Source organism: Carcharhinus amblyrhynchos, chromosome 21 (genome assembly GCF_965287045.1).
Source record: "Carcharhinus amblyrhynchos chromosome 21, sCarAmb.v2.hapA, whole genome shotgun sequence".
NCBI lineage: Eukaryota > Metazoa > Chordata > Chondrichthyes > Carcharhiniformes > Carcharhinidae > Carcharhinus > Carcharhinus amblyrhynchos.
Genome location: NC_137344.1, coordinates 32,305,300 through 32,323,179, shown reverse-complemented (window position 1 = coordinate 32,323,179; position 17,880 = coordinate 32,305,300). Strand labels below are relative to the sequence as shown.

The window sequence follows — 17,880 nt, the reverse complement described above, 5'->3', positions numbered from 1 at the left end:
GATCTGGTCCCGTTCCCTAACCCAGACCAATACCACGATATGGTTCATTCCATCAGAACAACATGACCTGTACTGACAAGGACATTCTGGATACCTATTTTACATATTGCTCCTCTATGTTAATTTCAATGCCCTAAGAACTTAAGCACCTTCTTTCAGTTAGTGGTTTCACTCACTCTGCCAGCCTCCATTCAACCTCAGAGTTGGCCAAGTTTCTATTGTACACATTCATTTCTTGAACATCACTGCCTTTGAGAAGCTGCTTCTAGAACTACTGCATTTGGTGTAGGTACACCCAAGATGCTGTTAGGAAGGGAATTCCAGGATTTTGACTAAGCAGTAGTGAAGGAATAGCAATATAGTTCCAACTCAGAATGGTATGACTTGGAAGGAAACATGTAGGTAGTGGTGACGCACATTTCTGTTGCCTTAGTTCTTGTAGGTGGTAGAAGGTTGGAAGAGTGCTTTGGGAGGTTTATGCTGTTGCAGCGTGTCTTGTACGTGGTACCCCTGCTGTCACTGTGCACCACTGATGGAAGAAACGAGCGTTTAAGGCAGTGGATGGGTGCCGATCACGCGGGTTGCTTTGTTGTGGACAATATTGAGTTGAGTATTGTTGGAGCTGTGTTCATCCATGCAAATGGAGAGTATTCCATCACATTCCTGGTTTGTACAAAACATTACGACCATCTGTAAGGTAGAGTCAGGAGTTAACAGCTTCTGACTTGCTTGTGTAGCCAAATAAGTTTCTGGTTAAAGACTGTTAGTGGGAGATTCAGCAATGATAATGCTATTGAAGATCATGGGGAGGAGGTGGTTAGATTCTCTTATTACCTGGCACTTGTGTGGTGTGTTATTTGCCACTTACCAACCCAAGTCTGAATGTGGTTCAGATAGCATACAGATGCAGACTACTTCAGTATCCAAGGTGTTGCAAATAATACTGAACATTGTTGAATCATCAAACATCCCCACTCGTGATCTTATGATAACAGGATGGTCATTTAGAAGTAGCTGAATAGAGTGGGCCTAGGACATTACCCTAAAACAGCATGATGAGGATTATACTGATTGGCACTCAATCTTTTGTTTGTGCTGGGAACAAATGCATGGTAAACAACAGCAATTGGTCAGATTGGATTTGTTCTGCTTTTTGGGTGCTATGCCTGGTGAAAGCATAGTGCTATTCATAATTTCAAACATGGATTGTATTCTTGAAGCTTCTGGAACTGTCTTTCGTATTTTAAAATGGACATTCAAGGTGGCTGTCAAGAATCAAGTGACATTTGTTTATTCAACAACTACCTCAAACCTTTGGAAAGTTCTAACTGAATTGACATGGGTGAACACAAGAACATAAGAAATAGGAGGAGTAGGCCAACTAGCCCTTTGAGCCTGCCCCGCCATTCAATAAGATCATGGCTGATCTGTCTTGGCTCAGCTCCACATTCCCACCCTCTCCCCATAACCCTTAATCCCCTCTCTTATCAAAAACCCATCAACCCGCATCTTAAAAATATTTAGCGAGGTAGCCTCCACCACTTCAACGGGCAGAGAATTCCAGAGATTCACCACCCTTTGAGTGAAGAAGTTCCTCCTCAACTCCGTTCTAAACCGCCCCCACTTTATCTTGAGGCTGTGCCCCCTAGTCCTACTATCCTTTGAGCGGGAAGAGTCTCTATCCTATCCATCCCATTCATCATCTTATACGTCTCAATGAGATCTCCCCTCATTCTTCTAAACTCTAACGAGTACAAGCCTAATTTATTCAGCCTCTCCTCATAGCTCAACCCCCTCAACTCCAGCATCAGCCTAGTAAACCTCCTCTGCACTCCCTCCAAGGCCAAAATATCCTTGCGTAAGTACAGCGCTCAAAACTGCACACGGTACTCCAGCTGCAGCCTCACCAATGCCCTATACAGCCGCAGCAAGACCTCCCTACTTTTATACTCAATCCCCCTCGCGATGAAGGCCAGCATCCCATTCGCCTTCCTGACCACCTGCGAGCTGGATTTTTGCGACTCATGCACAAGGACCCCGAGGTCCCTCTGCACCGTCGCCTGCTGCAGTTTTTCTCCACGTAAGTAATAATCCTTCCTACCAAAGTGGACCACCTCGCACTTGCCAACATTAAATTCCATTTGCCATTTCCTGGCCCATTTGCCCAGCCTATCTAGATCCTTCTGTAGACTCTCCCCACCCTCCGCACAATTTGCCTTTCCACCAATTTTGGTGTCATCAGCAAATTTCGACACCCTACACTTGGTTCCCTCCTCCAGATCATCTATATAAATGGTAAATAGCTGAGGCCCCAGCATCGACCCCTGGGGCATTCCACTAGTCACCATCCGCCAATCCGAATAGCACCCATTGACCCCCACTCTCTGCCTCCTATTTGACAACTAGTCCTCTATCCACGCTAACACCCTACCCCCAACTCCATGCCCCCTGACCTTCTGCAATAACCTCTTGTGAGGTACCTTGTCAAACGCCTTCTGAAAATCCAGAAAGACCGCATCCACCGGCTCTCCTCTATCCACCGCCCTAGACACATCCTCATAGAACTCCAGTAAATTTGTCAGACATGACTTCCCTTTAACGAAACCGTGCTGCGTCTGCTCTATCAAGCAGTTCCCCTCAAGATGCCTCGCTATTTCCTCCTTGATGACGGATTCTAACATTTTACCTACAACAGATGTTAAACTAATAGGCCTATATGGACATATCAAGATGAATTTTATTTGACTTACAAATGCTATTGTCTATAATTAACAAAATGTAAAGTCAATAGATCTCTAAACATCTTGTCTCCAAGGTCAAACCTTTAAAAGAGAGCTGAAGAGACCAGTTATTCAAAGAATAAATGTAAGACTCCACTATTTGTGGCATCAAAGTAGACCAACAACAACTGACCATCTAGAATGATCATGAATCTGAAACTGGCCATTAATACTAAAATCTATTATGCCAAGGCCCAGGAAAAGACGAGGGCTGTCTGCACAAGACACCAGGTAGCAACTGCAGAAAAGGAAGTCAGCTTTACCATTTAAGAACCTGGAAGCTGTAAAGCTTTTAAAAGCCTTCCAACTTGATGCCAAAACTCCCAGTCAACACGTAAAAGAAATTTAACTACCTGATGTGACCATCACAAGTACGTGGTTTTGCAACCTGCTGAATATTTATCTCTGACGGAATCATGCAGCAATCTGGATATCTACGTGGATAGATTTGAACTACAGTCCAAGAGTAGAAAAGGACTCCTTTCTTCACCCAGCTAACAATGACTGATCTCCTACAACAAGAGGCCGCAGCTGGAGTACTGTGTGCAGTTTTGGGCGCCGCACCTGTGCAAAGATATTTTGGCCTTGGAGGGAGTGCAGAGGAGGTTTACTAGGCTGATACCAGAGTTGAGGGGGTTGAGCTATGAGGAGAGGCTGAATAAACTAGGCTTGTACTCGTTAGAGTTTAGAAGAATGAGGGGAGATCTCATTGAGATGTATAAGATGATGAATGGGATGGATAGGATAGAGGTGGAGAGGCTCTTCCCGCTCAGAAAGGATAATAGGACTGGGGGCACAGCCTCAAGATAAAGGGGAGGCGGTTTAGAACGGAGTTGAGGAGGAACTTCTTCACTCAAAGGGTGGTGAATCTCTGGAATTCTCTGCCCGTTGAAGTGGTGGAGGCTGCCTCACTAAATATTTTTAAGACGCGGGTTGATGGGTTTTTGATGAGAGGGGATTAAGGGTTATGGGGAGAGGGTGGGAAAGTGGAACTGAGCCACGACAGATCAGCCATGATCTTATTGAATGGCGGGGCAGGCTCGAAGGGCTAGATGGCCTACTCCTGCTCCTATTTCTTATGTTCTTATGTTCGTACAAGTTGCTTACTAGCACAGAACTTGTGTATGGCTGAAAAAAAAATGTCGAAGCTTTTCATCTTGCACTCGCAAGAACAAACACAAGAATGCCAAATTTCAAAGTGAATAACAATTTATGCTGTGTGAGAAGAAAGGTGTTAACTGGTTGACAAGTCAGCTATAATTGGTTCAGATATTATTAATAAACAAAATAAACAGAAGCATGGGCTTTCAAGTAAAATTTCTCTAGTTCATTCGCCATTCCCGTGGCAACATCTCGACCAATCAGATAACTTGCTAACTAAACAGCACCCTTTTGTCATGCAGTATAAATTGTTCCCTCTGAAATTTGGTGGTTCTTGCATCAGTCTGAGTGAGTGCAAGATGAAAACCTTCCACAACATGCATCTCTTTACAGAAATACTTGTGGATGTGCACCATCTTCTTCAGTTGTAGCTTTGAGTGTGGTGTGTAACATGTATTGTTTAGACTTGGGAGTATCTGAATAAATAATCTTTATTTTTAAACCCACACATGTCTACTGGTTATTTAAACTCACCACGTGCTAAAGGGTTTTAGAAACACGGGTCCATCTTTTCAAAACACCATACTGATTGGACAATAAGGGAGAGAATTGGGGGATTCACTTTATTTATCCAACCTTGCCTTTAACAGTAGACAGGATACCTGGTCAATTTTCCATATTGTCAGGTAGATACCAATTTTGTAATTGTGTTTTCATACAGTTTCAATATTGCTGTCCAAGTGATGGTAACACAGCAATACGTCTTTCAAGGGTGTTCAACATGGAAGAATACTGATTCATCAATAGAGGGGTGGCAGTAGATGGCCAATTACAAGAGGTTTCCTTGCCCATGTTTGATCTTAGATCTTGAGACTTCATTGGGTCTGGAGTCAATGTTAACTCCAAGGTCCACTCCCTCTCAAACATATACCACTATGCAGATGGTCTGTCTGGTTATTTTGTTTTAATTTTTCTGTAGTGGTTTAATATAACAGAGTAACTTGCTAGGCCATTTCAAAAGGCAGTTAACAGCCATGGATCTGGCATCAAATATGGGCTAGAACAGCAGATATTCTCCCCTAAAGAACATTAATGGCCCAAATTGCTTTTCATGACAATCCAGCCATTTTGTGATCATCTGATTGGTATATTATTCCAGATTTATTAATGATTTAAGTTTAAGTTCTCCCAACTGAAATGGTGGGACTTGAACTCATGTCTCTAGTGCATCAATCCCAGCCTGTGTTACTAGTCCAGTAACATTACCACTGTACTACAATCCTTCTCCTGCTCAACCAATCCCACCATCTCATAACACAACACTTACATCTAGTGCAGGATGCAAAGAGGTGGAAGCTCCGTGTGCCTGTGCTACCCACCCTGCTGTCAATCACTTTTGTTCACTGCCAACCTGTGCTGTTGTTTGATCCCATGACCCAGAAGAATTGATAGATGCCAGTTTCCTGCCCTTGATACTAAGACAATCCTGGGTGCTTTGACTCCAACAGCCAACATTCTCCTCTCCACATAACAAGTGCATTGCCCTGCTCCCAGTTTAAGCAGTTTTACAAGTACTCAAGTTCATTCCTGCACCATTCCTTCTGAATAGAGTTTGAAAAAGGTGAACAATCTTGAGGGGAACTGCTTGATAGAGCAGACGCAGCACGGTTTCCTTAAAGCGAAGTCGTGTCTGACAAATTTACTGGAGTTCTATGAGGATGTGTCTAGGGCGGCGGATAGAGGAGAGCCAGTGGATGTGGTCTTTCTGGATTTTCAGAAGGCATTTGACAAGGTACCTCACAAGAGGTTATTGCAGAAGGTAAGGGGGCATGGAGTTGGGGGTAGGGTGTTAGCGTGGATAGAGGACTGGTTGTCAAATAGGAGGCAGAGAGTGGGGGTCAATGGGTGCTATTCGGATTGGCGGATGGTGACTAGTGGAGTGCCCCAGGGTTCAGTGCTGGGGCCTCAGCTATTTACCATTTATATAGATGATCTGGGGGAGGGAACCGAGTGTAGGGTGTCGAAATTTGCTGATGACACCAAAATTGGTGGAAAGGCAAATTGTGCGGAGGGTGAGGAGAGTCTACAGAAGGATCTAGATAGGCTGGGCGAATGGGCCAGGAACTGGCAAATGGAATTTAATGTTGGCAAGTGCGAGGTGGTCCACTTTGGTAGGAATAATGGTAGGAAGGATTATTACTTACGTGGAGAAAAACTGCATCAGGTGACAGTGCAGAGGGACCTCGGGGTCCTTGTGCATGAGTCGCAAAAACCCAGCTTGCAGGTGCAGCAGGTGGTCAGGGAGGCGAATGGGATGCTGGCCTTCATAGTGAGGGGGATTGAATATAAAAGTAGGGAGGTCTTGCTGCGGCTGTATAGGGCATTGGTGAGGCTGCAGCTGGAGTACTGTGTGCAGTTTTGGGCGCTGTACTTACGCAAGGATATTTTGGCCTTCGACGGAGTGCAGAGGAGGTTTACTCGGCTGATGCTGGAGTTGAGGGGGTTGAACTATGAGGAGAGGCTGAATAAATTAGGCTTGTACTCGTTAGAGTTTAGAAGAATGAGGGGAGATCTCATTGAGACGTATAAGATGATGAATGGGATGGATAGGATAGAGGTGGAGAGACTCTTCCCGCTCAGAAAGGATAGTAGGACTAGGGAGCACAGCCTCAAGATAAGGGGGGGGGGGGGGGGGGGGGGGGGGGGGCGGTTTAGAACAGAGTTGAGGAGGAACTTCTTCACTCAAAGGGTGGTGAATCTCTGGAATTCTCTGCCCGTTGAAGTGGTGGAGGCTGCCTTGCTAAATATTTTTAAGACGCGGGTTGATGGGTTTTTGATAAGCGAAGGGATTAAGGGTTATGGGGAGAGGGCGGGAATGTGGAGCTGAGTCAAGACAGATCAGCCATGATCTTATTGAATGGCGGGGCAGGCTCAAAGGGCTAGTTGGCCTACTCCTGCTCCTATTTCTTATGTTCTTATGTATCTAATACTCCAGACAGCATTCCTATTGTTAAAAACCTCCATGATTTCTTCTCTCCCCATCTATCCCCAAACTTGCTGTCACCACTGGCCATTAAGAATTATGGCCATCATGGGTGGCAGAAACAGAAAAAGATAGATAATGCTACAAAAAGTCTGTTTTCTGGAAGGCTCCAAAAACAAAATGAGCTATTCTGGTAGATGCGGCAGCCATTTGGTCCTCAAGTTCTTAAAATCATAGAATCCCTACAGCGCAGAAAGAGGCTATTTGGCCCATCAAGTCGGCACTGACAACAATCCTACCCAAGTCCTATCCCCATGACCCCACATATCCCTCTAACCTACGCACCTTGGGAAACTAAGAGGCAATTTAGCATGGCCAATGCACATCTTGGGCTGTGTGAGGAAACCCATACAGACATGAGAACTGCAGACTCCACACAGTGACTCAAGCCAGGAATCAAACCCAATCCCTGGCACCGTGAGGCAATGTTAACTACTATGTTGCTGTGTCATCCATAAGTTCTAAGTCATCACTATATTGCATTAAAAAAAGTTCTTCCTCATAATCCCCTGCAACTCTTGCCCAAAGTTGTCCTTTAGTCCTTAATACACAAGTGACTAGGATCAGCTTTTGTCTACCTTATCCAAACCTATCCATCTTTTACAGCTCTCTCAAACCTTCCCCATAAACTCCTTTGCTCCAAATAACCTATGCTTCTCCAACCTAACCTCGTTGCTAAAATCTCTCATCCCTGGAATCAGTCTGGTAAGTTTCCTCTGCAACCTCTCAGGACATTAAAATATTTCACAAAAGTAACAGATCTGAACCTTCTCCATTGCCCTAAATACTGGTACAGTAGTAACTTACATTTGCTCCTGGATGCCAGCGAATCAGGCGCTGAGTTGCCAGAATGTTTCCTATACGAACAAAATCCCCTATGAGAAGAAAGGCAAATAGTAATTATTCCAGCTTCAGGGAAGGCTGATAATGTTTACAAGGGGTGCAAAGTAGTCCAAATCTAAAACCATTAAATATCTGCAATTGAGACTCCAGCTTGCTCTCCTCAATATCACTAGATTGCACTTTAGGCATTTCAGTTGGTCTGGGTACCTGCAACAGGTAAATGGGGAAAATAGTTAGGATTATCTAATACTTGCACTGGATAGTGTATGGGGAAAACAGCTGTGAGACCCTCCACAGTCAAACAGGGAACTAGGAAGGTGGCAAAAAGTTATTTTAAAATTATATTTACAGTTTGAGAAGTTTTCCCACAGATTTTAAAAAGACAGAAAACATCAGCTCAACAGATATAACTAATTGACATGACACTGCCCTGTTTGACACTTGCAAAGAACTTCGCTTTAGAAACAACTTGTGTTTTATACAGAACTTTTCATTGCTCCAGATACTCCAATACAATTTACATTGAATGATTTTTGAGAACTGAGTAGAACAGACAAAACATTTTGGTGTTTATTGCAGACAAGTTCAGCAATAACAGGTTACTGCTCATGTGTGGATTTATTTTGTTTTGAATCCGCAGCATGGATTCGTTAAGGGGAAGTCGTGTTTGACGAATTTATTGGATTTCTGAGGACGTGACTAGTGCGGTAGACAGAGGGGAACCGGTGGATGTGGTGTTTCTAGATTTTCAAAAGGCGTTTGATAAGGTGCCTCACAAAAGGTTGCTTCAGAAGGTTAGGGTGCATGGAGTTGGGGATAAGGTGTTAGCGTGGATAGAGGATTGGTTGTCTAATAGAAGGCAGAGAGTTGGTATCAATGGGTGCTATTTGATTGGTGGTTGGTGACTAGTGGAGTGCCGCAGGGATTGGTGCTGGGCCTCAGCTATTTACCATTTATATAGATGATCTGGAGGAGGGGGCTGAGTGTAGGGTGACGAAATTTGCTGATGACACAAAGATGAGTGGAAAAGCAAATTGTGCGGAGGATGTGGAAAGTCTGCAGAGGGATCTGGATAGGCTGAGCGAGTGGGCGAGGACCTGGCAGATGGAGTACAATGTTAGCAAGTGTGAGGTTATCCACTTTGGCAGAAATAATAGTAGGAGGGATTATTATTTAAAGGGTGAAAAGCTGCAGCATGCTACAGTGCAGAGGGACCTGGGGGTCTTTGTGCATGAGTCACAAAAACCCAGTCTGCAGGTGATCAAGAAGGCAAATGGGATGCTGGCCTTTATAGCAAGGGGGATCGAATATAAAGCAGGGAGGTCTTGCTGTGACTGTACAGGGCACTGGTGAGGCTGCAGCTGGAGTACCGTGTGCACTTGCACAACAATATTTTGGCCTTGGGGGTTGTGCAGAGGAGGTTCACTAGGCTGATACCAGAGATGAGGGGGTTGGACTATGAGGAGAGACTAAATAGACTGGGTCTGTACTCGGAGTTTAGAAGGATGGGGGGAGGAATCTTAGAGATGTATAAGATAATGAAAGGGATGGATAGGGTAGAGGTAGAGAGATTCTTTCCACTCAAAGGATAGCAGGACTAGAGGGCACAGCCTCAAGATGGCGGGGGAGGGGGGGGGGGTGCAGTTTAGATCAGAGTTGAGGAGGAACTTCTTCACTCAAAGGGTGGTGAATCTCTGGAATTCTCTGCCCATTGAAGTGGCAGAGGCTACCTCACTAAATATATTTAAGTCACAGATAGGTTTTTGACAGACAAGGGAATTAAGGGTTGTGGGGGGGGGGGGGGGAAGGGAGAAGAGGGAGAGGGAGAGGGAGAGGGAGAGGGAGAGGGAGAGGGAGAGGGAGAGGGAGAGGGAGAGGGAGAGGGAGAGGGAGAGGGAGAGGGAGAGGGAGAGGGAGAGGGAGAGGGAGAGGGAGAGGGAGAGGGAGAGGGAGAGGGAGAGGGAGAGGGAGAGGGAGAGGGAGAGGGAGAGGGAGAGGGAGAGGGAGAGGGGAACTGATCCACTTCAGATCAGCCATGATCTTATTGAATGGCGGGGCAGGCTCGAAGAGCTAGATGGCCTACTCCTGCTCCTATTTCTTATGTTCTTATTCTTTCACAGAACATGTGTCACTGGCTGGGCCAGCATTTTTTTTGCCCTTAAGAGGTTATTGGTGAGTTACCTTTTTGAACTGCTGCAGTCCATGTGGTACATCCACAATGCTGCTTGGGAGAGAGGTGCAGTGATAGTAAAGGAGAGACAATATACTTTCAAGTCAGTTTGGTGTGTGGCTTTGAGAGGATATTGCAGGTGGTAATATTCACATGTATCTGCTGCCCCTATCCTTGTAGGTGTATGGGTCACAGGTTTGGAAGGTGCCATCGAAGGAGACTTGGCGAGTTGCTGTTATATATCCTGTCTATGGTACACATTGCATTGGTGATGGAGGGAGTGGATGGAGTACCAATCAAATGGGCTACTTTGTTCTGGTTTGCATTGAGCTTCTTGAATGTTGTTGGAACTGTATTCACCCAGGCAAGTGGAAAACATTCCATCACTCTTCCGACTTGAACCTTTCCCTCATTTCTAAAGAAATATCTTTGACATTATGGGTATGATACAAACGTTGAAACAGAAGTTGCATTGGATTAAGCTCTGTTACATTCTTGCAATATTCACCATTCCCCAGTGGAGGTTCCCTTGTTTAGTCTATGGCTATGCCTGAAGTTGGAGATAATTTTCAGATGAGAATTAGTTTCTTGGGAATAGTTTTGGCTTAAAAGGCACTTATTCAAAACAATGGCTTGCATTCAATAGAACTGTTATCACTGTCCTCAAAGATAGATTGACTGATTAGGAATGGTTTAAACTAAATTGACAGGATTGGGCACCAGCACATGAAGGAGTTGAAGTCTTGGAAGTTCTAAAGAGTGAATTAGTAAACTAATTATGAGCTGAAGTCAGGTTTACAGAGCATGTAAATAAATGCAGATTTTGTGACAAAAAGGTTGGCGAGTTACAAGTACAAATAACTGTGGGAAAATTATGTAGTGGCAATAATGGAATAGCTGAAAAATTATGAAGACTGTGCACTAATATTCAAGATTAAGAGAAGACAGAAAGGAAAAAAGGGAGGTGGGTGGTAGCACCAATTAGGGAGGACATTGTAGTGTTGGAAACACAGAATATCTTTGAGGAAGTACAGAATCCAATTGTTTAGAACTGAGAAGCAAAAAAAATTCACACAGCTCGTGCTATCCCATATGCCTCCAAATAGCAAGAGAAACAGATATGCAAATCTGCCAGATGAGCAAAATTATAGATTGGTGATATTGGGAGATTTTAATTACCCAAATTCAATCAGGATAATGTTAGAGTAAAGGATAAGGAAGAAATAGAATTTCTGAAATGTGTTCAGAAGAACTTTGTTATGCTTGGGTCAGCAAGAAAGGAGGCATGGTTGGATGTGATAATGGGGAATGAGGCAGGTCAAGTGTCTGTGGGGGAAAACTTGAAACAAGAGTGGTCATCATATCTTTACATTCCATCTTAAGTTACTTCCATCTAATATGGTATTACTTCCTTCTCTAGTACTATTATCATTCTCACTCTTATGCACCTTGTTCCTCTTTCCCACTTTCACATGCTGGTCTTCAAATCGCTGGCAACTTGGTTTAAACCTTCTCGACCACATGTTATTACATCCTTCCTTCGAATAAGAATATTTACCACTCTTCAGTCCTTTGGCTTTTCTCTATTACCTTTGGTCAAAATGAAAGATCATGCCAAGTGCTTCCTCTTTCTGCACTCCCACTTTCTTTACCACCTAGAATGCATACCATCCAGACCAGGTGCCTCATCTACTCTAAATTCTAATAACTACAACCCCTTCTGTTTACCCTCAATAGGGGCAAGGTTTGACACAATCTGAAGGCAGTTGGAGAGATTTGAATTAATTGGTGAGCATAAACAAATTTGTAAAAGACAGATTGTGCTCAACTAATTTAATTTTCTTTAGAAAGTGAAACAGAAGGCTAATGAAGGAAATGCACTGGGTATTGGCTGTGTAGCACTTTAAAAAGTCCTTGCTGAAGTACCATATATAGGATTTATTAAATTAACTAGATTAAGATTAGGTGGCCCAGAGTCATTGGCTTAAGGACAGCAAAGAATTGTTCTTTCAGGATTGGAAGGTGACAGACAATGCTGTTCCAAGGGTCAATAATGGGCCACTATTTTTGGTATTTCAGAGGTGTGAATTTTTAGCTCTCCTTGAAACCTGGTTTTTAAACTCAATGATAGTTGCTGCCACCATTGTTAATTAAGCAGTATCATTCAGTTCCCCATGGAAAAACATTGCTGGTCAAAACCATTATATACCATCTCCCTTCTTCCACCCATAACGTCGACCTGGGCTCTTGCCACCGAGATTTTTGGAACTGCCTCCTGCCTTCTTGGATGCACATCTCAAAGTAGTTACCAACGGCTGTGGAAAAGTTAAAAATCCTGTAGGAATATTAGAAGGAAAAAGCATGTTACTAAACCAAACCATTACATTAGAGGATTAAAGAATACTCATTAAGAAATTTCACTTAGACTGGCGTATTATTTCTAATTTAGATGTTGACAGAATAAGAAATGAAATGATTAGGAAATTATATCAAATTTGTGGAAGAATAGAAAACAGCTCAAAATTGGAAACCAAGTTGGATAACTTGAAAACAATGCTAGAGAACTTTTAGATGGACAAGTGAGGATATGCATGAAGGTAACTTGAATAATACATGTTCACCATAATTTAAAAATTCATTTGTGGGACATAATCTTGTTGCATTTGCACATGGACTGCTTCAGTATCCAAGGAGTCACAAATAGTGCTCATTGACAAATGACACAGGGAAGGTCATGAAGAAACAGCTGAAGATGGTCAGAGCTAGGACATTGAAATTACGTGGAATCATATTGAAAGAAAGCCCAAGTAAACTCAACATGACTAGACAATGCAGAACAACATCAAGAAAGCAGTTAATCAAGTGCTTGACATTTCACTATTTTAAAAGGTGCTACATAAATGCACATTGTTGTTTGAACCCATTTCCTCTATTCTACTTCAGACAGATAAAATCAGTACTATCCTAGGTTTCCTCATTTCCCTAATGTAGTGTTAGAGTACTGTGTGCAGCAACATCAAACATCACTCTACACCTACCTCTGTTGGTATCATTTTGGACTGCACACTGACTTTCAAACCACACCTCCAGAAAGTCTCAACTGAACTGAAGACTCAATAATCTCATCAACAAACTAGCAGGAACCATTTGGGAGCCAAACCAGAACTTCAATAACCTCACCTTTGGCTTTTTGCTATTCAGTAGCTAATTAGAGCACCTCTGCCTGGAAGAAATTTGTGCATTGCAAGCTGATAGGTGTCCAGCTGAATGAAACCATGAGGAGCATCTTGGGAGCAATCCAATAAACAAACACAAATTGGCTATTTGTGCTCTGTAACACTGCACCACCACAAATCCGTTGTGTAACTAGCACAGCATGATTGCTAGAAAGAATGCACAAAAATCCTAATCTGCCACTGATAGAAGACATCACACACTCACCATCCACCAAGCAAATGCCTCATCAAGGCAGCCAAACTGGACCAATCAGCCCAAGTCAGATGGTACTGTGGAAGGATCTGTGGCACAACAACAACAAATACCCAAAATCAACGTTTGGTTGATGATCTCACATTGGAAATCTCAGGCTTCAACCTCCCATGGGGAATGGGTCAAACTGAAGAGGTTTTGCATTGGAGTCAGACCCTGTTACAACATTCTCTTTCGTTGGGGACACCATGACTCAACCCCGTGCAACGGTGAAGCGCAAAGCATGGTGCATATAACCAACAAGTGCCCTGACCTGTGCTTCAGTGGTTTACACTTGGCTGATGAGGAGGAACTGGCTGAAAAATTTCAAATTTTACTTCTAATTGCTCATTAGTGCACACAATGGCAATAGTAGTGTGGAGTTCTGGTTGCTGCACTGCAGAAAGGATATGATTGCATTAGAAAGGGTGCAGAGGAGATTTACCAGGATGTTGTCTGGGCTGGAGCTTTTCAGCTATGAGGAGTTTAGCTGGGTTGGTTTTCCTTAGAGCAGGGAAGGCTGAAGGGGGACCTCTTCACAGTATACAACATTGTGAGGGATATAGATAGGAAGAAACATTTCCCCTTAGTCGAGGGATCAATAACCAGGAGGCATAGATGTAAGTTAAGAAGCCAGAGATTTAAAGTGGATTTGATGAACATCTTTTTCACCCAGTGGGCGGTTGAAATTTGAAACTCACTGCCTGGAAAAGAGTGGTAGAGGCAAAAACATTCAACATTTAAGAAGCATTTAGATGAGCATTTGAAAAGCCATAGCAAACAAGGCTATGAATCCAGTGCTAGAAAATAGAATTAGAATAGATGCTTGATGGCTAGCACATACATGATAGACCGAAGGACCTCTTTCTATGCTGCAAAACTCTATGATCATGGAAACTGTAGAGGCATTGGCCAAAATTTTTCCAATTTTCCTGCAAGTGCCAGAGGACTGAAGAATTGTAAATATTGGACCCTTGTTCAAAAAAATGTGTAAAGTTAATCCCAGCTTCATTTTTGTCAACACAACAAAAACAGAAAATGCTGGAAAATCTCAGTAGCATCTGTGGAGGCAAAACAGAGCTAACAGATTTTCCAGCACTTTTTTTGTTTCAGATTTGAGCATCCACAGTAATTTGCTTTTATCTCAAGTTTAATCTTAGTGGTTGGAATGCTTTTAGAAATGATAATTCAGGACAAAAGTAATAGTCACACAGATAAATGAGTCAATTAAGGAAAAATTGTATGGATTTGAGGGAAAATTGTATTTAACCAACTTATGAGATTTCTGATGAGATAACAGAGAGGGTTGCTGAGTTAATGCTGCTGATGGACTTTCAAAATTCATTAGATTATTTTTGCAAACAGATTTATGAGCAAAGTTACAGCTTATGGTATAAAAGGGGCAGTAGCCACATGGATACAAAATTGGCTGAGTGACAGCAAACAGAGTAGTGGTTAAAGATTGTTTTTCAGACTGCAAGAAAGTTTATAGTGGAGTTTCCCAGGAAGTTAGGATTCCCTCTGAAATGGTTAATGATCACCCAAGTTTAAAAATCACTTAAGTTGCTATGAGAGAAACCACATTATTAAAGCCAACCTAGATAAGTGTCAAGGCCTAATTGCAAGGGAGGAAACCCTCGAATATAGGTTTATCTAACAAAGGCCTTTAATATGAAAGAATTCATTAGATCAGACATCTGTATCTGGGAGAAGTAAATGATCCATACAAATCTGGACAAGCTGGGATGTCAAGGATACTTATAACAATGGCCAGCTAACATGATCAAACATTTACACTGATTGGATATTATAATTAGTCAGGCATGCAACAGTGGTGATTGGTTTTAACATTTGTATCTTATGCATATGCAACTGTATTCAATAGTTGAGAGTGGATAGAGATAATTCCTGTACCTTGAGTGGTATGTGTTAATTACTCATAATTGAACCTGAAAGTATATTTGCTTGTGCAATCCTGAAACCCATACTCTGGCCACTAACATGCTTTCCAGAGTCCTTGCTATGTAGTTTAAATAAACAGTGATTCTGAAAAACTCTTGTGACTTAGTCTGACTACTTGAAGGGTACAAAATTTATTCCTATGTAATAAATTAAAAGGCTGAACACCAAGAAGCCCTACAACACTCCCCGATGCATATTAATAACTTACACCTTGGTATATTGGGCACAATTTGGAAGTTTTGTGAACAGTAAGGATTGTGTAGAGCTTCAAAAATTATAGACAGTTTAGTCGAGCAGGCAAAAAAAGAGAGAGGTGATTCACTTTAGTAAAAAGGAAGAGAGGCAATAGAAAATAACTGGTACAATCCTAAAGAAAACACATGGGCAGAGGGGCCCAAGTGTACATGTGCATAAATCATTAAACTTGGCAGGACATGGTGAGTGAGCAGCTAATAGAGCATATAACATCTGGGCTTCAAAAGGTGCACACGGTGCTAAAGAAGAAAGTTAGGGTAAACCTCTTTCAAACACTGGCTTGACTTCAACTAGAGTACTGCATATATTTTGTGGACAGTACACCTTATGAAGGATGTGAAGGCATTAGCGAGGGCACAAATTGTTCCAGGGATGAAGAAACAGTTATGTTGTAGATCATAGGAGTTAGGACTATTCTTCTTGAAGAGAAGGTCGAGGGGAGATTTGATGGAAATATTCAAGATCACAAGGAATCTGGAAAGAGTAGATAGGGAGAAACTATTCTTTTCGGTGGATCAAGAACCAGAGACCTGATTTAAAGGCAAAATCTTGTAGATGCTGGAAAAACTCAGGTCTGACAGCATCTGTGGAAAGAGAATCAGGTTGTCCCCTGACAATCTCTACTTTTATTCTGTCATTTGCACATTCCAATCATTCAATTGGGCGCTTAGCACCTTTTCCTGTCTCTATCACCACTATTTACATTCCTTTTGTCCAATTACAGCCCCCTTCACCCTGCCATCATAATATAAATTTTTCCTATTTTCTTCATCTTTAGCTCTGACAAGAGGCCATCCTCTTTGGCTCTATTCTCTCACCACAGATGCTGTCAGACCTGCTGAGATTTTCCAGCATTTTCTGTTCTTGGCCCAGATTTAAATCCACATGTGCAGACAGAGAGGATCTGGAACGCACTTCCTGAGCATGGGGTGGAGGCAGGTTCAAATTTTCACAGTTCCTTTATTGCGATGTTAATGTAAACCCTACTCGGGCCAATAATAAACAAACAAACTTTAAACAGGCATTCAAGCAGAGATTATGATTTGAAAATGAAATATGTGTGGGTTACAGAGGAACACACTCAGTGAAATGCACCTTTGGAGAACTAACTAAAACACGATGGGCCATTTGGGCTGTAAACAAAATCTATGGTTCAGTAATTTTGATTTAATTTATTATTATTGTCACATGTATTGGGATACAGCGTAAAGCATTGTTTCGTGCACGCTACACAGACAAAACGTAACGTTCATAGAGTATATAGAGAAGGAAATTGTGCCCCATTACACAATATTAAAAGCTAAACCAACGTAATCACTAGTTGGTTCCACAATGCACCGTGTTAAGAAACTGGCAGGTCACAACTTTTTTTTCCACTTTGTGTCTTTTCATCAAATCTAAAACCAAAATAATTAAACATAAAAAAAACATTTCGGCAGCTTGTAAAATTGACTGCAGTTTCTCCAGCCCGAGACTGCTTCCCAGTGTCTGGGTTAAGTGAGATAAGTTGTGTAACTCACCGGCTTGAGCACAGCTCCTGACAAAGGACACGAGCGCCGCCATCTTACTGATCTCCAACCCGGCTCAACGACACCACTAGGTACGAACTTCAGCAAAGGTTAAAGGGTGTTCCAACAGCGCATTTTCCCTTAACCTTCTTTCCATAACCTTCTCAGAATAATAAATGATTCATTAAGATTTTTACTTTTGGCCTCTCGAGGAGAAAACGTCAAACCCCAGAGTTCGATTTCCGTTATCCAGCACCTCAAACACTGCCGACTGTACTACACATGCGTTAATCTGACAGAGCGATATACAGGTGTCACTGATTGGACAGCCTTTTGTTAATACCAAAATTCAAAAATATTTAAAACAAAACACTTGACTCTTTGTCTACAAACATTTATAAATGTTCTTTGTTTCAATTTATATGTTTAAATCATTTTCGGCCATCTGGTTGTTAATCAATGCTGTTCTCTGATTGGTAGCCCGAACCGTCCATCAAATCGGTCCTGCATTTCCATTGGACCGTCTCCGATTGTGTTCCGCTCTCAGGTGATTGGATGCCAGTGTGTGTTCCTTAGCCAATGGGTGGCGAATGGGCGGGTTTTGGCATGCGTGGTGGCGGTTAGGCAGAGAGCGCGCGGGGAAACTATGCCCAGGCAGCCCGGGGGATCTACAGGAAGGTCACCCACTCACGATTCACCCCCATCCTAAGCTCATCTCCTTACCACCCCCCCCCCCCCCCCGACAACTCA

The 17,880-nt window shown here is 42.7% G+C and overlaps 1 protein-coding gene across 2 annotated transcripts in view; it reads right to left on the bottom strand.

Annotated features, from left to right (window-relative positions):
- The window catches only part of mrpl27 (mitochondrial ribosomal protein L27), a 39,922-nt gene extending 22,495 nt beyond the window's left edge, over positions 1–17,427 (bottom strand). The window contains exons 1-4 of one of the 2 annotated variants that reach the window (XM_080208950.1): positions 17,143–17,427; positions 12,147–12,272; positions 7,732–7,799; positions 101–690 (exon numbers count right to left, since the gene is read on the bottom strand). In XM_080208950.1, the coding sequence (XP_080065076.1) occupies positions 550–690; positions 7,732–7,799; positions 12,147–12,272; positions 17,143–17,185 (378 nt within the window). In that variant the 5' untranslated portion in view covers positions 17,186–17,427 and the 3' untranslated portion in view covers positions 101–549. Of the gene's footprint in view, positions 1–100; positions 691–7,731; positions 7,800–12,146; positions 12,273–17,142 lie in introns of those variants that run through there. The other variant, XM_080208948.1, reaches the window with a different exon arrangement.
- Between the last annotated feature and the right edge of the window lie 453 nt (positions 17,428–17,880).